This window comes from Diospyros lotus, chromosome 5 (genome assembly GCF_014633365.1).
Source record: "Diospyros lotus cultivar Yz01 chromosome 5, ASM1463336v1, whole genome shotgun sequence".
Classification (NCBI taxonomy): Eukaryota; Viridiplantae; Streptophyta; class Magnoliopsida; order Ericales; family Ebenaceae; genus Diospyros; species Diospyros lotus.
Window position 1 is genome coordinate 18,008,009 of NC_068342.1, and position 19,330 is coordinate 18,027,338.

At 38.4% G+C, this 19,330-nt stretch overlaps 1 protein-coding gene across 2 annotated transcripts in view; it reads right to left on the minus strand.

Moving 5' to 3' along the window:
* Positions 1–19,330, minus strand: part of LOC127802338 (phosphatidylinositol 4-phosphate 5-kinase 9-like) — a 62,663-nt gene that overhangs the window by 3,868 nt on the left and 39,465 nt on the right. For both annotated transcript variants that reach the window (XM_052338086.1, XM_052338085.1), the window contains exon 5: positions 8,375–8,485. In XM_052338086.1, coding sequence (XP_052194046.1) covers positions 8,375–8,485 — 111 coding nt within the window. The remainder of the gene's footprint in view (positions 1–8,374; positions 8,486–19,330) is intronic.

Sequence of the window (19,330 nt, forward strand, 5' to 3'; positions counted from 1 at the left end):
CTAGTGCTATTTGAAATACAACAAAAAAGGGTTTTAAGAGAGTCAAAGGGAGAGGCCCCAAATCAGAAAGAGTCTTAGTGATGGAATGAAGAGGTATAAGAGAAAATCAAAAATAGAAGAGCTTGCTACAAGACTGTACATAAATGTTGTAGTGAAGAAAGCCTAAAGAGGTATAGTTTGGCCAAAAAGAAGCAAAAAAGGTAGTTAATGAAGCAAAGTCAAAAGGTTATGAAGATTTATACCCAATGCAAAAGATGGAGAGAAAATACATATAAACTAGCTAAAGCAAGAGATAGAAAAACAAGGGAGATTTAGGCCAAGACGAATACATTAAGGACAAAAAGTAAAAGTACTAGTAAATGAGGGGACAAGCAAGGAGGTTGGAAAGAGTATTTCTTTAAGCTATTCAATGAATGTAGAGAAAAAGTGTTTTGCTAGGGAATCTTAGTAACTCTGAAGGAGATAGAAATTGCATGTTCTATATCCATATATATCCAAATTAAATAAAGCATGCATTGAAAAAGATAAAGGATAGTAAAGCAAATGGACCAGATAATATATTGCTAGAAGTATGAAAATGCATGGGAGAAGAGGCATTTTTTGTTAGTGTATGCCATACAGCTTAAGTGTTAAGTTGTACTTGATACATTAAGATTTGATATTATTAGTGTATGGCCTACAACTTAAGTGTTAAGTTGTACATGATACATTAAAATTGGATATATTAATGAGTAATATATCTATTTGTTTCATATTCGTGATATTCAATTGGCACATCTTTGTCTTTTATATTTAATTATATAGGATGCCTAAAGACAAAGTCCCTAGGGATACTCTGTGTAGAAAAGATTTAAAAGTGACTTTAATTGTAAGGTCTTTGATACACAGAAGAATATACCTTAAAACGTCCTTGGTCAAAAATGTCATTGAGATAGGATATCAATGATGCAAAGAGATTGGTGTGTGCTATGCCATCACCTTAGGGAAGGTGGCAGTTAATCTTTCAAACTGCAGGCATTGAATGCCTAAGCTGGTACATGGGTGCTTGTTGGAAAACAAGTTCACTGGACAGTGACCCAACTCAAGGAGATTCCAAATGGATCTTGCAAAGAATGTCTACGAAAACCTCTTGTGGCAGTTGTGTAAGTGATCCTTCGACTTGAAATCATCATAGTGCCTTGCATGTGGATTCATATATTTTGACATTGTTATAGAAGCATCTCAATAAAAGGTGTGAATGCGACAGTGATTGGGTATGCCATGAAGCATGCAAAGGCTGTGAGTGATCAATATAGGATTCATCGACCCCGATTAAGGGAAGATATATATCATGGGCCCTTTTATGAAAGATGACTTGAAGTCTGTGGCCATGTTAGAATCCCTATTCGTCACACATACTAGAGACGTAAAAGGGGTGGAGAAGCAAAGGCAATTAAGGAAGAAAATGCAAGGGTAGAAGAGTCACATTTAGTTGGAGAAGGAATATTCACTCACGTGGTGCAACGGAATGAGGATTACGTATAAAATGGGAGGGAGAAGGAGAGAGAAAGGGGCTGGAAATTTTGGAAGAGTGATCGTGGGAGAGATAAGGCCCTCTCGAATTGGCCTGTTTTGTTTTCTTTCATTGTTTTCGTTTACATCCATTGCTGAAGCTACTATAATTGAGGAATTCCTACTGTTTTTGAGCTAAAATTCAACCAATTGTGTAAGGGATCTACCAAGCCACAGTTGGATCTTGATCCAAAGGAAGTCATCCTTTCGGGAGACCAAAGAATATCATGATCAAACTGAAAAGGGATTGACACTCTTTTCATATCCTTATTTGATCGAGACACTTTAAACTGATGAAATGATTGAATTGCATAGGAAGACCACCATTGAAGCTTAGGGATCACAACTTGATCCTTCTAATAATTGGGAGCCATGATGGGTTGCCAAACTCCCCTCTTGGTCTATGGCCTTTGAGAAAGGTCATTACCAACATAAGTAGAAGCATAATGTGTCACATGCATAAGGACAAACATCATTAGGTAATTGCGGGCTCATTTAGGGTTTGAGGAAACCCTTGGGAAGAGCTAAGATAAATAGAATCCATAAATTAGGTTTGTCAAATTCCACCTAAAATCCTAGTTGGACTAGGTTACCTAATTGAGCCTTAGGTTTTGGTGGAAATTGGAACCTAATTAATTAGCATTTTATTTATGGACTAACCTAAAGCTATTGGGGTGAGTTATAGAGCTTAATGGACTATTTTAAAGTGTTTAAAACTAAGGCCCAAATGGGTTGTTTTAAAATGTTTAAAACATAAAGTCTAAAAGGAGAATAAAAAGAAAAGGCCCAATACTATATTTTAAAGTGTTTAAAACATGGCTTAAATACCATGTGGCCCAAACCTCATTAATTAGGGTTTGCGCCTAAGGGCTATAAATAGCCCCTATGCGACTCTTTTCGGGGTGCATTTAAGCCATTGAGGTCGTGTGACATGCATGTGAGAGAGCTCCCACGCCACCCCTTTTGAGCTAGCACTCTTCAAGCCTTAGGAACCCCCCAAGAGGTTCTTGGTGTTGCTTGCTTGCGTGGATATCGTTAGAGGCCAGACACTTGGACAACTTCGTGATCGCCTCCATCAAGTATTGGTTTTGAATCTTTGCTTCAAGAGGTAATCCTATGCCCTCTCCTCCGTAATTTATTCCCTTGAAGAGATCCTAAAGGAATTTATGGTTAAAAATTTTTATTTTTTCATTGTGCTTATAATCTTTGGACAACTTCGTGATCGCCTCCATCAAGTATTGGTTTTGAATCTTTGCTTCAAGAGGTAATCCTATGCCCTCTCCTCCGTAATTTATTCCCTTGAAGAGATCCTAAAGGAATTTATGGTTAAAAAATTTTATTTTTTCATTGTGCTTATAATCTTTAAATTCCTTCATTTTTTGGTTAACAAAATTATTTAATGTGATCCTTTAATCAAAAAGGATGTTGGACAAGTGGAGGAAGAGCACTTTAGTGCCTATTTACAAAAATAAAGGAGATGTTCAAGATGTGGAAATCATAGAGGAATCACGTTAATGAATCACACTATGAAATTTTGGGAGAGAATTATTGAACAAAGATTAAGAAGATAAACCAAGGTATCAGAAAACCGATTTGGCTTTATGCCTAGTGTTATTAAAGGCACTATGAAATTTTGGGAGGGAATTATTGAACAAAGATTAAGAAGATAAACCAAGGTATCAGAAAACCAATTTGGCTTTATGCCCAGTGTTATTAAAGGCGCGCCTAGGCGCTAGGCGCACCTTTTGCCCCTGGAATGGTCGCAGGCAGGCACAAGCAAGTGAGGCACGTCTAGGCCCTTAGGCGCAGCCTAGGGCTTAGACGCGTCTGGCTGGTTTTTTAAAAGTATTTTTATTGTTTTTAACTTTTAAGTGTTTATTGCTGTAATTTTTAATGGTATCCTAATAGGAAAAGGTAACTTTTCAGATTCTTATTCCAATTATAACTAAATATTAATTGGAATTGGTATTTACTTATTGAAATTGATATTTTATTTATTACTATGATTTTTAATAGAATCCAATTCTAATGGAAAGAGGAAACTTTTCAGATTCCAATTTTTATTAAAACTAAATACTAATTGGAATTGATATTTTATTTATTGTTGTGATTTTTAATAGAATCAAATTCTAATAAGGAAATAAACTTTTCAAATTTCAATTATAACTAAATAGTAATTGAAATTGGTATTTACTTATTGGAATTAGTATTTTGTTTATTGTTATCATTCTTAATAGAATCCAATCCTAATAAGAAAATGAAACTTTTCATATTCTAATTTCAATTATAACTAAATACTAAATAAACAATAAATCAAAAGAGACTCTCAAACCAAAGAGACTGATGCTTCTAATGATGAAAATATGGAAATGTTTAATCTTGATGATGAGGATGATTTTTGGATTATTTAAAATTCATAATTAGTTAATCTTAATTAGGATTTAAGACCTATAAATTTTTAAGATTTAATTTAAGTTGAATTAAAGAATTTTCTTACAAATTTTTTTAACTTTTGTGATGCTTATATGCTAGTTACTAAATTTATAGGTATATAACTTGTTTTAATATTTTTCTTAGTTAATATGTGTTGAATTTTTTAATTTTTTTGATATATGCCCCCCACTCCACCCCTAAGCACTGCGTTCCAATACGCGCGCACTGGAACATGATGCGTTTGCGTCTTGGAATGCTTGGGGACACGTCCCAATTCTCTGGTAATGAAGACCCGGGTCCCTGCTGCCATCTTCTTCCTCTCTCTTTGCACCAATATTGTCTTCTTCCTTTCTCTCTGCAATAGCTCTTCCTTTCTCTCTACAACAACTCATGGTTTTTGTCAAGAAAGGGAAGCAGCGACGAGGATCAAATCTGTATAAGTTCTGAAAAGAGGTTGCAGCAAGTTCCCCACCGTTCAAGCTTCTCATCTCCAAATAGAGGTGACTACGGAATACGGATGACGATGGACAACAAATCTTTGAAGCTTCTTCAACAATGGAGTACTTCAAGTTGCAGAAGATGAAGATGAGGTTTCCTTCTTCCACTGTGAGGCTTCAAGTTGTCGTAGCTGGTGGAGAGCAGCTTGTGGGTCTGCTCTGCAGAGAGGCACAGCCACCTCTCGTGAGTTGTGCTTCACTTTTTAACTTTTTGGCTGAAGTTTTTATTAGGACTCCACTTCACATAATTCCCATTGTACTTTTTAGAAATACACATGGAAAACATCTCATTGCACATTAAAATAACGTCAAATATAAAGTTCGACGGGCAAATCCATTTTGTGGGTTCCAAAAGGAAGTATGTGTACTGAATAGCCCTTTAAGACTTTGTCCTTGAATCTTGATCTTGTTTGATGTCTTCATTGTTTTCAATCCTAAACTCCTAAGTCCTAACTTCTAATCCCAATTCCCATGTAAGCTTCATCATTTCTCTATCTTAAGAATTTTAATCATTTGTAATAGTTCCTATTTCAGACCAAATCTTACAAAGAAAAGATCATTTTAGATATTTAGGATCAGTGATTCAAAAAGATGGAGAAATTCACGAGGATGTCACACATAGAATTAAGGCAGGTTGGCTAAAATGGAGAAATGCATCGGGGGTGTTATGTGATGGTAAAATCCCATTAAAACTGAAAGGAAAATTCTATATGACAGCTATAAGACCAGTTTTGTTGTACGGCTCAGAATGTTGGGCAGTCAAATACCAGCATGAGCAAAAGACGAGCGTAGTGGAGATGAGGATGTTAAGATGGATATGCGGCCATACAAGAAAAGATAAAATTAGAAATAAAGTTATTCGTAATAAGGTAGGAGTAGTGCCAATAGAGGAGAAGATGAGAGAGACTAGACTAAAATGGTTTGGTCATGTGAAAAGGAGATCAAGAGACGCTCCTGTGAGGAGAGTGGATGAAATGAAACAATTAGTCAAAAAAAGAGGTAGAGGTAGACCTAAGAAGACTTTGGGAGAAACATTAAAGTTTGATATGAAGTGTATGGACATCAATGAAGATATGACAAAAGACAGAAATATATGGAAGTCTAGAATTCATGTAACCGACCCTACATAGTGGGATAAAGGCTGGATATGTTATTGTTGTTGTTGTAATAGTTCCTATTTCCTAATTTATATGGTCAAAAAATCTAAAATATTTTTTAAAAAATTTATATATTCATCAATGTTCCACTTTGGCGCACCAAAGTGTACCATGACCCCAAGTGGCAAACCGATGAAACCTACCCCCCACATACCGCGTCCCAGGAAAAGTGGCGTACCACATCCTCATACCGCATTCCACGTATCGAGCGTTCCACGAACCAGATAACTATGGTTAGGACCTATTTTATACCTTATTCTTCAATTACGACATATATATATATATATATATTTTAGTTATCATATGCCTAGTTCCACCAGGCACACGCCTCGCCTTGCGTCTCAGGCTCCAACACCCTTGTGTGCCTTAGTGCACCGGGGCCTTTAATAACACTGTTCATGCCTAGTAGGTCAATAATAAAAGTTATATATTTGTTAAGGTGAATGGAAAGGTATAGAGATGAATACAAGAATTTACATATGGTCTTTATAGATCTAGAAAAAACTTATGACAGTTCCTACAGAAATCTTATGAAGGGTTTTAGAGAAAAAATGAGTACTAATTGGTTCTATACAAGATAAATACACGTGGAGGAGATTTTGAGGCTTTTCTTATTACAATGTGATTACATCAAGCATCTACATTAAGTTCTTACCTACTTACCCAAAGTAACCGATGAACTCACAAAACATGTTCACACATTAGGTGTGAAGAGTAGATAACATAGAATATATAATTAATAAAAAAAGCAGAGTAGCTTACACTTAAAATTTAGAATATTCTTGAAATTTAGAATAATTACAAAAATTACTCTCAATGCTTGAAAAATATAGCAAGTAACCTTTATAATTAATGTTTTATTGTAATTTTCCCTTACCATTAACTCCAATTAAATATTAAAAAAACTAAAATGCCAATATATTTATAAAAAAAAAATCTTCTTTCTCTTTTTTTCTCTTCTTAAGCATTTTTTCCTTTCTCTATTTCTCATTATTTCTTAGCTAGCAACCACAAGGGTTTATGGCATTGATGACAACAACAATGACAGTGACACTGTTCTCTCTCTCATCTGCTATAAGCTTGAATCCCCTTCTTTCTCTCACTCTATCTAAAAATCTCTATTTTTCTCTTCTCACTTTATCTAAAAATCTCCTTCTTTCTCTCACTCTCTCTAAAAATCGAGCCTTTCAATTTGTAGAGAGAGAAATTTCACAACATTGGCAATGTATGTACATATATCTCTCTCTCTCTCATCCTCGAACCCATATCTAAATTTGAGATGAACATTTTGAACCTAGATCCAAGTTTGTTATTTATCTCAAACCCATATATGGGTTCAAAATGCATCTAGGTTTACCACAGCAAATTGCAATAAAACTAGATAAATTCATCACACTCCAACGATGAACCCACCAGCACTAGTGATGAAACCCAATGCATTAGTAAAATTGTTATTTTACCTCTTTGTTTGACTACAAAAAAGGTTATTGTTATTTAAAGTAATTCTCAAAATTATATAAAATCTTATGTCACTGCTGGGCTGTGACAATAGCTGCTTCTCTGATTCGGTGAGAATCAGGAAGTCGCAACAGAGAAGAAACAGGGGAGAAACAGAGAAGGGCAAGAATAGGGAGAGAGAACAGAGGAAGAGCAGGGAGAGAGACAAGAGAAAATTGAGAGAATTCAGATTGTTCTTGATGAATTTCGATAATCCTCTCCAAGAGTGCCTTGGAGAGTATATACACTCTTAGCAAGGGCGCTGCCACAGCAGATCACGCCTTACAGCGGTTACAACAACCGTTTTGTCCGATTTTGGCCCTCACAAGTGAGCTCTCCCTAGGCTAACAATCTGATAACAGAATTACAGCTGGTAAATGTAATAACAAGATTACAGCAGTAAGAAATAACAGCAGTAAATTAAAATAAAAGTTACAGCAAGAGGAAAATTTCAAATTGGCGGTAACTCAGTCGCAACTTGTGACATCTTAATTATAGTTATTATAATTTTTCCTTAGTTATATGGTCTTCCGAAAAATAGGCTATACATAAAATGAATGAGAAGCAGGGTAACCAAACACTACTAAAACTTGAGGTTTTCTCACATACCAAATCCATAACAGATACAAATTCAATAAAATTGACACACTTACTGAACCAAATCTACACGAACTCGAGTGTTGCCAAATTTTTAGGGAAGTTTGATATCTTGTGTTACTTTTTAAGAGAAGAATAATTCAAAAATTAGTTTACCAAGAAAATGCTTCTCTTCCTCACAACAGCTTCACTACAGAAGCTACATTGTCCCTGGCATATCAAGTTTGTTAACCAGATTGAAAAAACAAAAAAAGTGAACCCACTGCACGAGACTCCCTCATTGTTAGTCATAAGGAAGGTCAATTGTGCAAAACCTTACCCTTACTCTTCCTTGGCCAAAAGTAGAGTTCAAAATTCCTGCCTAAGTAAATAATAGCAAAAGTGGAAACAAAAAAAAAGAGGAGAGACGAGACAGAAACATTCATTTTTCTTTTAGAATTTGCAACCCTCATTAGGATTTCTCTTTCCTTCACTAGCATCTGATAATCTGCAGTTTCATCTTTATAGTTGTTAGATGTGGCTGTCAAGAGCAAGATAGGAGCAAAAAGATTGAAAAGGAAAAAAGAGACTAGTTAGCACAGTATATCAGCACATTCTATTCTCGTATCAAAACATTGATTAAGTTAATTTCTTCAACTTCACCTTCCATCCTCCAATTGGTCTCACAGCATGAAGTCCATAAAGCTTGATCAACAATGAGGTGCGATATTGTTTAACATGGTATAAGTAGTTTGGAAGCATTTTGCAGAGAACCTACATGAAAAGCAAACTCAACTGAGGATCTAAAAAGGTATAATCCAAGATCAAAAATCATTTAAATAAACCATCTATTGGCAGAAACACAAAAACAAACAAAGTGTGCATATGCAGATAAACTTCTTGTTTTGTTCAATTTAGTGGTTCCCCTGTGTAGATTATTTGAACATGCAACTACAAGTTCATTGAATATATTAAAACAAAAGAAAAATAGAAAAAATAAGAGCATGCACTGAAACCCAAAGAAAACTTTGGCATAAAAAAGACAAGATGTCAAAGAATTAAAAGATAATGACAAATATATCAATAGGCATTTGAAAACACTGTTTAACAGAAACAACTGCGGTGCACCTTGAGAAAGAGATGCCAATATAAAATCTAGGAGGGTCCAGTCTTCTGGTAGCACATGCTAAGCTAAGAAAAATCGCAACCAGTGCTGATCCCCAGATAACAACTAACAGTAGTCAAAATTTACAGAGATGTGTCATTACAAAGTTAAGATTTTCAGCCAATTTGGGGGTCATCATCTTCTAGTTCAAGATGCTAAAAAGATGAGAAATCATTTCCTTCTATCAACACCAACATTTCTTCAAATGTGCTATTGCTACTAAATTCTTAAGATCCTCATAGAACTAGTAATATAACAATTTAAAGTCCCCAAACAACAATTAAAGACCCAAGTGGGAAAGAAGAGATTGCCGCTACCCGCAAAACATATTTGAGCTTTACCAGTGATCTTAGCTTTGAAAGTGTTCATACAAGGAAGAAAATATAAAACAAAACATTTTATATGGCATGAACAACCAAATTGTTGAAGTGATGCAGCAAAAATATGATTTGGCCTCACAGTTCCATAGCTTTCTTGCTAATTTATCAACCTGGAAAATCAATGCAGGTCAATTGGTAGGCATCAGAAGACCAAAGCTGCTAAAAAGATGCAATTAAAAGTATGAATGCATGCATATCCACTTTTGCAGGATACTAGAGAATCCAAGTTTCAACTTCAAAACCCTCAATCACAAAAAGCAAAACTAAGTAATTATCTAAAACAGTGAGACAGCTAAATCACTTGTCCTATCTGTAGGAGATTGCACATATGTTCATATTTGCAATATTATTGTTTATTTTTATTAGTGAGCTTTTGGATGCTAACTGCAGAATGCAAATTAAAGGGGTGTAAGCCTTATATGAAGACCACATAGAAGAAGCCAAAGTTATATCAACATACACATAGATATTTCCAAAGTATACAACGAAAGACAATAAACAGAAACTCATTATGATCTAAAAATGCAAGGAAATAAGAATGATTCTGATGCAGAACAGAAACGGGAATACGAATAAGACTGTCGTGTTCATAACGCACGAACGCGTGTTGCTTGAGTTTCACTTGAATGGACGTGAGAAGTGTATTGGAATCAACCAAAGAACAAAAGAAAACTGAGAATTTGTTATTGAGCATCAAAAAGAATGAAATTTCCAACTGTTCACAACCCTTTTAAAGCAAACCCTAAATCGCTAAAACAACTACTTAAATGACGCTAATAACCTTAAATTAACTCCAAACAAAAGAATATTAAAACTTCTAAACAGGAAAATATTAAAAACGGACCCCCTCTAGACGACGACACATACTAGTGGTCGACCGTTTGGGATCCACTGTTGACCCGCAGTATGTGCATATGCTGATTGTTGACACGGGTGCCTAAACGGTTGACCGTTTTACATCAAACTATTGACAACCAATGTTCGACATAGTTTAAAATATCCGTGATTTTCACGATATTTCTGCCGATATTTCCGTAAATCAAGGGTACCGATATAGATAGAGGATGTAATCTCATGTCCGTCAAAATGTCCTGGAAATATCTACAAATATCCGCAATATTTCCGTAAAATATTCTTTCCGTGAACTTGTAGTATAAATTTTACAAAAATCGAGGAAATATCCGTAAAATATCCGGGAAATATCAGTTAAATTTTCATAAATGAAAAGTGAAATTTAAGCTTTTCAAATAATAATTTGTTAAGCTTTTATCAAATAAATAAAATAAGTTTTCAACCCACATGAGGGGCTATCGGTAAGGATTATACAAGGAGAATCCATCAAATGCAGTTAGGGATGTCATCATCCAATGAAGATAACATTTCAACCACTTTTGAATCCATGAGTTTAGAGACTAGTGATGATAGCTATAGAGGTTTTCGGATCTCTAATGATCCTTACACACAATTCCCTATATATGGATAGATGATGGTACGAAGAAAACAAGAACCTTATTCATGGCATGTTCATGATTATATTCAAAAGTTCAAAACCATTCAAATTATATATCATGGTATCAGTATTGTATAAATCTAGATGTTGGCCACATCATGTATGAACCACCTAGGACTTCATTCTGGTATTAAAATTTGCATGACTTGTGTGATGCAAATTAATTGAAAAGTTTTAATGGAAGCTTTTTAATTTTTTATATAGCTCGTTTATATATTATATCCATATTTATACCTTCTAGTTGTTACTTGTTAGATGTAATATGGTTTTTGGTTGTAGAAATGATTATTTTAACATTACTAAAAGTTTCATTAAAAAATATTATGTTTTTAACTAAATTTATGTACTTTCCGTAAATTTTACATCAATATCCGTCGATATCGATATTTTCATCAAATCATAGTACCGATATTTCTATCGATATAGATATTTTCAACATTGATGTTCAAAGCTACTGGCCATCAGCCGACCCTGGGTGAACTGTCGACCACCAGTGCGCAAGTGACAAAGTCTTCATTATCCGCGTATTATGGTGGTCGACCAGCCCTTGATGATCTGTCGACCACCAGGATGTGCAACCACTAGCTATCAACCGCTTCTGATGGTTGTTAACCACTAGTGCGTGCTGCTCAGGCACATCACCTATTCTTTCTCTTCTCCAATTGGTGTAAGATGTCGTCTTTGATCTGCTTCGCATCATTCCCTTCCACTTCAGAACAACTCAACTCCGAGGTGTCATCAGGATACAATGGTGCATCACCAAGTGACACATAATCATAAAGATCTGCAACATTAAACGTCTGAGAAACCCTCATATGTGCCGAAAGATCAACAACATAAGCATTGTCATTGATCTTGCACAGAATCTAGAAAGGCCCATACTTCTTCGAATCCAGCTTCTTCTGACTCCCACCATGCTCTTTTCTCAGGAACACCATCACCATGTCGCCCACCCAAAATGTCTTTTAGCGTCGATAGGTGTCCGTAGCAGCTTTATACTTTGCATTGGAGGCTTCCAACTTCCTTTTCACTTGGTCGATCACCTCTACATGTTGTTCCGCTAATTGCTCCGCTGCTAGACTCCTTTTTATAGAACCCGGTAGCCTAACCAAGTCCACCACTTGTCGTGGAACCCGCCTATAAACAATATCAAAAGGGGACATACCTATCGAGGAATGAACTGCGCTATTATATGCAAATTCGGCCTATGCTAGCACCAGGTCCCATTGTTTCATCTTCTCACCGTAGATGCACTGTAGTAGATTATTCCCTAAGGTTCTATTAACCACTTCCATTTAACCATCGATCAGGGGATGCGCAGTGCTGCTAAGGTGTAACCCTGTCCCAAATTTCTTCCACAAAGTCGACCAAAAATGAGCCAAGAACTTCAGATCGCCATCGAAGGTGATAGAGCAAGGGGCCCCATGCAACTTGGTAATCTCCTAAAAGAACAGCTTTGCAACATGTGGGGCATCACTGGTGTTCTGACAAGGAATAAAATGCTCCATCTTAGAAAACCGGTCCACCATAACAAAGATAGAGTCTGACCCTTGCTGGGTATGAGGTAGGCCCAGCACAAAATCCATGGAAAGATCTTCCCAAGGCTGCTCCGGTATAGGTAAAGGCTTATACAAACCAATGTTCTGCCTGTGTCCCTTTTGTGTTTGGCAAACGAGACACTTCCGCACGAATCTGCCAACATCCCTCTTTAATTGTGGACAATTGTAACGCTCCTCGAGACTGCCAATCGTCTTGTCCCGACCTAGGTGACCACTCAAGCCTCCAGCATGCAACTCTCTTAGTAATTTCTCACGCAAGGATGTGCGAGGGATACACAACCGATTTCCCTTAAACAAAAATCTGTCATGCACAAGAAAGTCGCCCATCAGCTACTTCACCATATGTTTCTCCCATATCGACCCAAAGCCTTCATCAATCTCATAGAGCTTCGACAGAAATTCGAACCCAACTACCTCATGACTAATGGTAACCAGCAAGGCCACTCTCCTGCTCAACGAGTCCGCCACCCTATTAGTAACCCCGGATTTGTGTTTTATGACATAATTAAACTGCCCAAAATAGGCAGCCCAGTGAACATGCATCTTATGCTTCAAATCTCTTTGGGTTTTAAAGTGCACCAAAGACTGGTGGTCCAAGTAGGGCACAAATTGCCGCGGTAGTAGATAATGCTCCTAAGTCTTTAAGGCTCGAAATACCACATACAACTCCTGGTCATATGTAGACCACTTTTGTCAGGCCTCATTGAATTTCTCACTAAAATATGCCACCGGCCTGCCTCCTTGAGAAAGTACACCTCCAATTCCTGTCCCACATGCATCACATTCAACCTCAAAAACGTGCTCAAAATCCGAAAATGCCAAAATGGGAGTTTGATCTCCTCGAAACTGCTAGCAGTAGTGTCGATCCACTCAAAATTCTCCCCCTTCTTCTTCTTCAAGCAGTCTGTTATAGGAGTCACGATATTGCTGAAATTTCAAATAAAACACCTATAAAAAGCAACAAGACTATGGAAAACTGCATACCTTAGTAAGGGATTTCGGCATCGGCCAATCTCTAATCGCCCGAATCTTCTGTTCATCAACGCGTATCCCTACTAAACTTACTACATACCCGAGAAATATAACTTGGCTCGTCATAAAGTTGCACTTTTTTAGATTGACAAATAATTTATTCTCATGCAACACCTCCAACACCTTCCTCAAGTGCATTTTGTGATCCTCTTCACTACGACTGAAAATCAGGATGTCGTCAAAATAAACGACAACAAATTTGCCCAGAAAAGGTTTCAATACCTGGTTCATCAACCGCATGAAAGTACTCGGTGCAATGGAAAGAATGAAAGGCATAACCAACCACTCATACAAGCCCTCCTTTGTCTTGAAAATAGTCTTCCACTCATCACTGAGCCTAATCCAAATCTGATAATACCCGTTCTTCAAATCAATTTTCGAGAACACAACGGATCCAGCCAATTGATCCAACATGTCAGCCAACCTGGGTATAGGAAACCGGTATTGCACCGTAATTTTTTTGATAGCTCGACTATCAACACACATCCTCCATGATTCATCTTTTTTGGGGACAAGTAAAGCCAGCACAGCGCATGGACTGATACTCTCCCTAACATGACCCTTTTACAGCAACTCTTCAACCTTCTCTTGTAAAATCTGGCTCTCTTTCGGATTCATGCGATAATGGGGCAGATTTGGCAGACGAGCCCCGGGGACCAAATCAATTTGGTGCTAAATGTCTCGCATGGGAGATAAGTCTTCGGGCTCTGCAGTCACACTCTAAAACTCACACAATAACTCCTTAACAGACCTAGGAGTTTCCTCAGCGACCTCCTCTACCTTGGTAGAATTTGCAATAGCTAGGAAAGCCTTCCCTTCCACTTTAGAAGTTTTCTGTGTACTCCATGTTGGCACGATCTTAATTTTTTTACCTTTCCACTGGAACATGTAGGTGTTCTCTCTTCCCCTATGTAAAGCATCCACATCAAACTGTCATGGTCTGCCCAATAATATATGACATACATCCATCTCCACAACATCATAAATAATTTTAGATTTGTAAAAACTCCCCATGGACAAGGGTACTCTGCAAATTCGAGTTACCTGTATGGACGAACCCTTCTAAATCCAACCAACTTGATAAGGAGCTAGATGTGCCTCAGTGGGTAGCTTTAGATGATCCACCAGTTTCTTGGCAATCAAATTCTCACAATTGCAGCTGTCTATGATCAGACTACAAACAGTTTCGCCGACTCGACACTTGGCTTGAAAGATCTTTCTTCGTTGAGTTACTTCTTCTTGCTTGGGCGAGCATAAGATCTTCTGCACAACACACAAAATCTCCTTGTTCGTCTCCACAAACCTCATCAGTATACTCTTCCTCCCCCTCTTCTTCATTACCATCATGTTCATGATCCGGATCCTCATCATCATCAACTACTGTATCCACAACATGTACTGCCCTTCGCTTTGGACACTCATTCGATTTATGTCCAGGCTTTTCGCGCCTATAACACTTACCAACAGCCAATTTTGCATATGGATTGTTCAATGCCCTATCATTCAACTGCTCCCCACTTCCAACCTGTCTTGGTTCTACCAGGTTGCTAACCGCTAGTGGTTTGCTCGCAGCCTAGGGTGGACGTGGCCCTTCCGATGCCTTCCAAACAGTATCATATAAATACTTTCGGAAAGGTGGAGGGCGTCGCAACTACTACGCAAGTAGTGATTCGACTCGGAACGCCATTTCCCGTTCATCTATCAAGGAATGGATGGGCTAAACTCCCATCTTCTCTTGAACTTCATACTTTAATCCCCTCACAAACCATGCAATCTGATAATCATCAACCTCCATGACATCCCAACGAGATTGTAGCCTCAAGAACTCCTTAGTATAGGCAGCCACCAAACGATTACCCTGCCTATAATCCAAGAACTGCCAATACAAGTCCTGCATGTAAACCCATAGGGAGAAACTGTTGTTGCAACAACTCCTTCATTAAAGCCCAGTCTCTACTTGGTGGTTGTCTCAGCCTATAACACTCATCAAGGATGCTCTGCCACCAAGCCCCTGCTCCCCCTTTTAGTTTGTATGCCACTATTGCAACCTTACTTTCTTTACTAACCTCCATGATTTTGAAAAATCTTCCGGCCTCATTCAACCAGTCAAGAAAAGATTCTACTCCTAGACTCCAATTGGAAACAGGAATCTCTACCTTAATCTTGTAACCATAGTAGTCATCTTGCCAGCCATGATAACGAATTGGGGTTGGATTCATACGAGCATCGATCTGAAAAGGATTGGGGGTAGCAACCTAAGCAGGGTTGTTGGGTGGTTGTTGCCTAGGGTTACCTCCTCCAAGGTTCAAGGCCGCCATCACGTCCCTGAGTTGATTGTCGATTTCTTGCAAATTAGTCTCAATCGCATCGATCCTCGCCTCAAGAGTCCTATGATGATCGTCAGCCATAGCTCTGATACCACCTGACGCAAAACGGAAATGAGAATACGAATAAGACTATCGTGCACGTAACGCATGAACGAGCGTTGCTCAAGTTTCACTCGAAAGAACGTGAGAAGTATATTGGAATCAACCAAAGAACAAAAAAAAAAACTAAGAATTTGTTATTGAGTACCAAAAATAATGAAATTTCCAACCGTTCACAACCCTTTTAAGGCAAACCCTAAATAGCTAAAACAACTGCTTAAATGACGCTAATAACCTTAAATTAACTCCAAACAAAAGAATATTAAAACTTCTAAACATGAAAATATTAAAAACGGACCCCTTCTAGATGACGAAACATACTGGTGGTCAACCCTTTGGGATCCACTGTCAATCGGCAGTATGTGCATATGCTGATTGTCGACACGGATGCCCGAACGATCGACTGTTTTACATTGAACTGTCGACCGTTAGTGTTCAAAGCTATTGGCTGCCAACCGACCCTAGGTGAACTGTCGACAGCCAGTGCATGAGTGACGAAGTTTTCATTGTCCGCGTATTCTGGTAGTCAACTGATCCTTGATGATCTGTCGACCACCAAGATGTACAACTAATGGCTGTCGACCGCTTTTGATGGTTGTCGACTGCCAGTGCGTGCTGCTCAGGCACATTGCCTATTCTTCCTCTTCTCCAATTGGTGTAGGATGTCCTCTTCAATCTGCTCCTCATCAGATTCTCTTTAAATTAGTATCTCGATAAAGGGATTTCAAATTATGTCATATGAAATTTGTACTTGAAATACTTGCATTTCAAAGTCTATCATTTCAAATAATATCCCTTTTGAATTCATTTCAAATTCTTCTATTTTTTAGTCCAAATCCATACTAGATTTGGACCCAAATCCAAATGATGAAAAGGGTCAACAGACCCTAACCAAATGGACCCTAAAATAAGAATAGGAGTTTGCTTGCCTTTTGAAACTCTTTACCATTTTTCTCTAGCCAAATGCACAACAACACACATTAAGCAATAATTTGCAAAAACTGCATATCTCTGTGCTAGGAGCAATGGTGACCTCATTAGGTGATCAAGTGGATGGAAAATGCATAACCCACTCTACCTTTAACAGAGGAAACAATAAACTCCAATGTCTCTTGCCATTAGATGTTAGGAAAGAATATTTGGTTGACTGGTTATGCATTGTTCTAACACCATGCATCACTAATATGGAATTATCTTCTTTACCTTTCATGGGTTATCCTTTTTGATGCCTAAACAAATAATCCAGGCAAAGACTAGCACCCCAGAGGAACAACATTCTCTACGCCCCTTTTTCAAAGAAAGAAACCCATCCCAAGATAGCATAAAGCACCATAAGAGAAAGCCAAACAAGCCTCTAGATTCCTAGGAAAATGAGTTCTACCCCTCACCAGTCATCATTAATCGGGAAATAGTAAAGCATCCCCAAACAGAGTTCTAATAGATTCAATTTCCTAATCGTTTAAGTGTCATGTACCTAGGGTTTAGCCTAGGGTTTGGATTGGAAATCGAAAGAATCCGAGGGAATTATGACCAATAATAGAATGATTGGAGGGAGAATTAGACAAAAACAGGGAAGATAATAGACAAAAATGAGGGAGAGTTGCAAACAGAGTAGAGAAAGGGAGATATTACAAAGTAGCAGAGGGAAATGGGAGAGAATTTGAGAGAGAATTAATGAGAGGGAAAGTTGAATTCAATTATCATTCAAAACATACCGTCCTCTAACAACCTTAGCCTATTTATAGGTTTTACCAAGGAAGGTACTAACAACTACAAAATAAGAGTACAACTAAAAGAGAAATACATGTAATTCATATTACTAATCCATCCTTGGCGATTCTTGGGTTTGTACTAACTCCCTCCTCCTTGAAAGAGTTCTTATCCCTAAGAACTTACAGCAATTGACCATTGCTCTCATCCAACCCCAACTTTCTCTCTCTGTTTTATTCTTCTTTCTTTCTTTCTCCTTCTAGGCCTCTTCCTCTGCACTCTTAGGTTCGCACGAGCAATTCCAAGCATAAGTTGATCCAAAACTTCACTAGAAGTAACCTTACTGAGTTTGAACCAAATATAACTACCTACTACAATAGCTATCCAATCAAGAATGATGTGTCTAAAGACCTGGTCCGTGAGGTCACATTTAAGATGCCGTGTGGTAAGCTTCGCCATCAGCGTGTTGTTTACGAGTACGAGCCACAATTCTGTCCTCTTTGTATGCTTTTTGGTCACACCCGTCAAAGCTGTAAGGCCAGTAAGCAAAAATCGGTTCCATCTGAGGGGCCTGTCCAGAGCCCTGAGCCGGTCCCTGTGATGGGTGATAAGATCCCAGATCCTATGCAGCAAAAGGATCCTCCACTAAAGGAGCAGGAACATATATGCGTCGAAGTCAGTGCTGATGCCTTAGTGCCGGATAAGGGTCAGCCTGATCCTACAAAGAAGAAAGCTGCCAAATCGAAGACCCCCAAGAAGAAGAATAAGAGCAATCCCTCCCCAAAAGGAAAGGAAATCTCTGATCCTTCCCAAGCGGGCAAGGTCTCAGTTCAAATGGCAGGGTCCCAACAGGAGGTGATTTCTGCCTCCACTTCTGCTGATCCGCCTCAATCAGTCCCTCATGTGGAGCAGGCCATCGACCTTCCTTCTTCCCAATTGGTGCACATTGAGGACAGTGACACGGGGGGCCCATTCACCATGGTGACTTACAGGAAGAGAAGTAGTAGGCTAAGGCAGGTCCAAGAGGATCATCCCGCTGAGGCAACCATGGCAGAAGTGCAGAGTCCCTTGCCCGCATCAGTGGGTCCCTCTGCTAAGGTTAAGGCCCCCAGCCTGAAGAAAAGTGTCAAGAGGGGTCCGGCCCTCCGAAAGTCTTCATGATCTGTGCCAGTTGGAATATAAGAGGATTTAATATGCCTCTTAAGCATTCCGGGGTCAGGGACCTCATGAATCGTTATAACATTGCTGTTATGGGAATTTTAGAGTGTAAGCTGAATTCTGAGAAGCTTCAAAGGATCATGGCAACCAGGTTTCAAGGGTTGAGTGAGTTGAATAATTTTCACTCCCATCAAGCCGGTCGCATTCTTATTCTATGGGACTCGTCGAAGGTGGCTCTTGAGCCTATTGATATCTCTCCGCAAGTTATCCATTGCAAAGCTATCTGTAAGGTTTCCCTTATTTCCTTCTCTATTAGCTTTGTATATGCCTTGCATTCTATTGTCGACAAGAGGCCATTATGGAGCAATCTTAGGGACTTTGGGGCTTTTTGTTCCTCCCCTTGGTTGGTCTTGAGTGATTTTAACAACGTTTTAAGCATCGGGGACAGATGTAATGGCTCAGAGATTACCCCCTATGAAGTCAAGGACCTTGTAGAATGCTGTGTTTCTTCAGGGCTTTCTGACTTGCAGTCCCTCGGTTGTCGCTATACTTGGTCAAACAACTCGGTGTGGAGTAAGCTTGACAGAGCCATGGTGAATAATTGCTGGATTTCCGAGGGTCTCCAAGGCTGTGCAAATTTTCTCCCGTCAGGATTCTTATCTGACCATTCCCCTTGCCT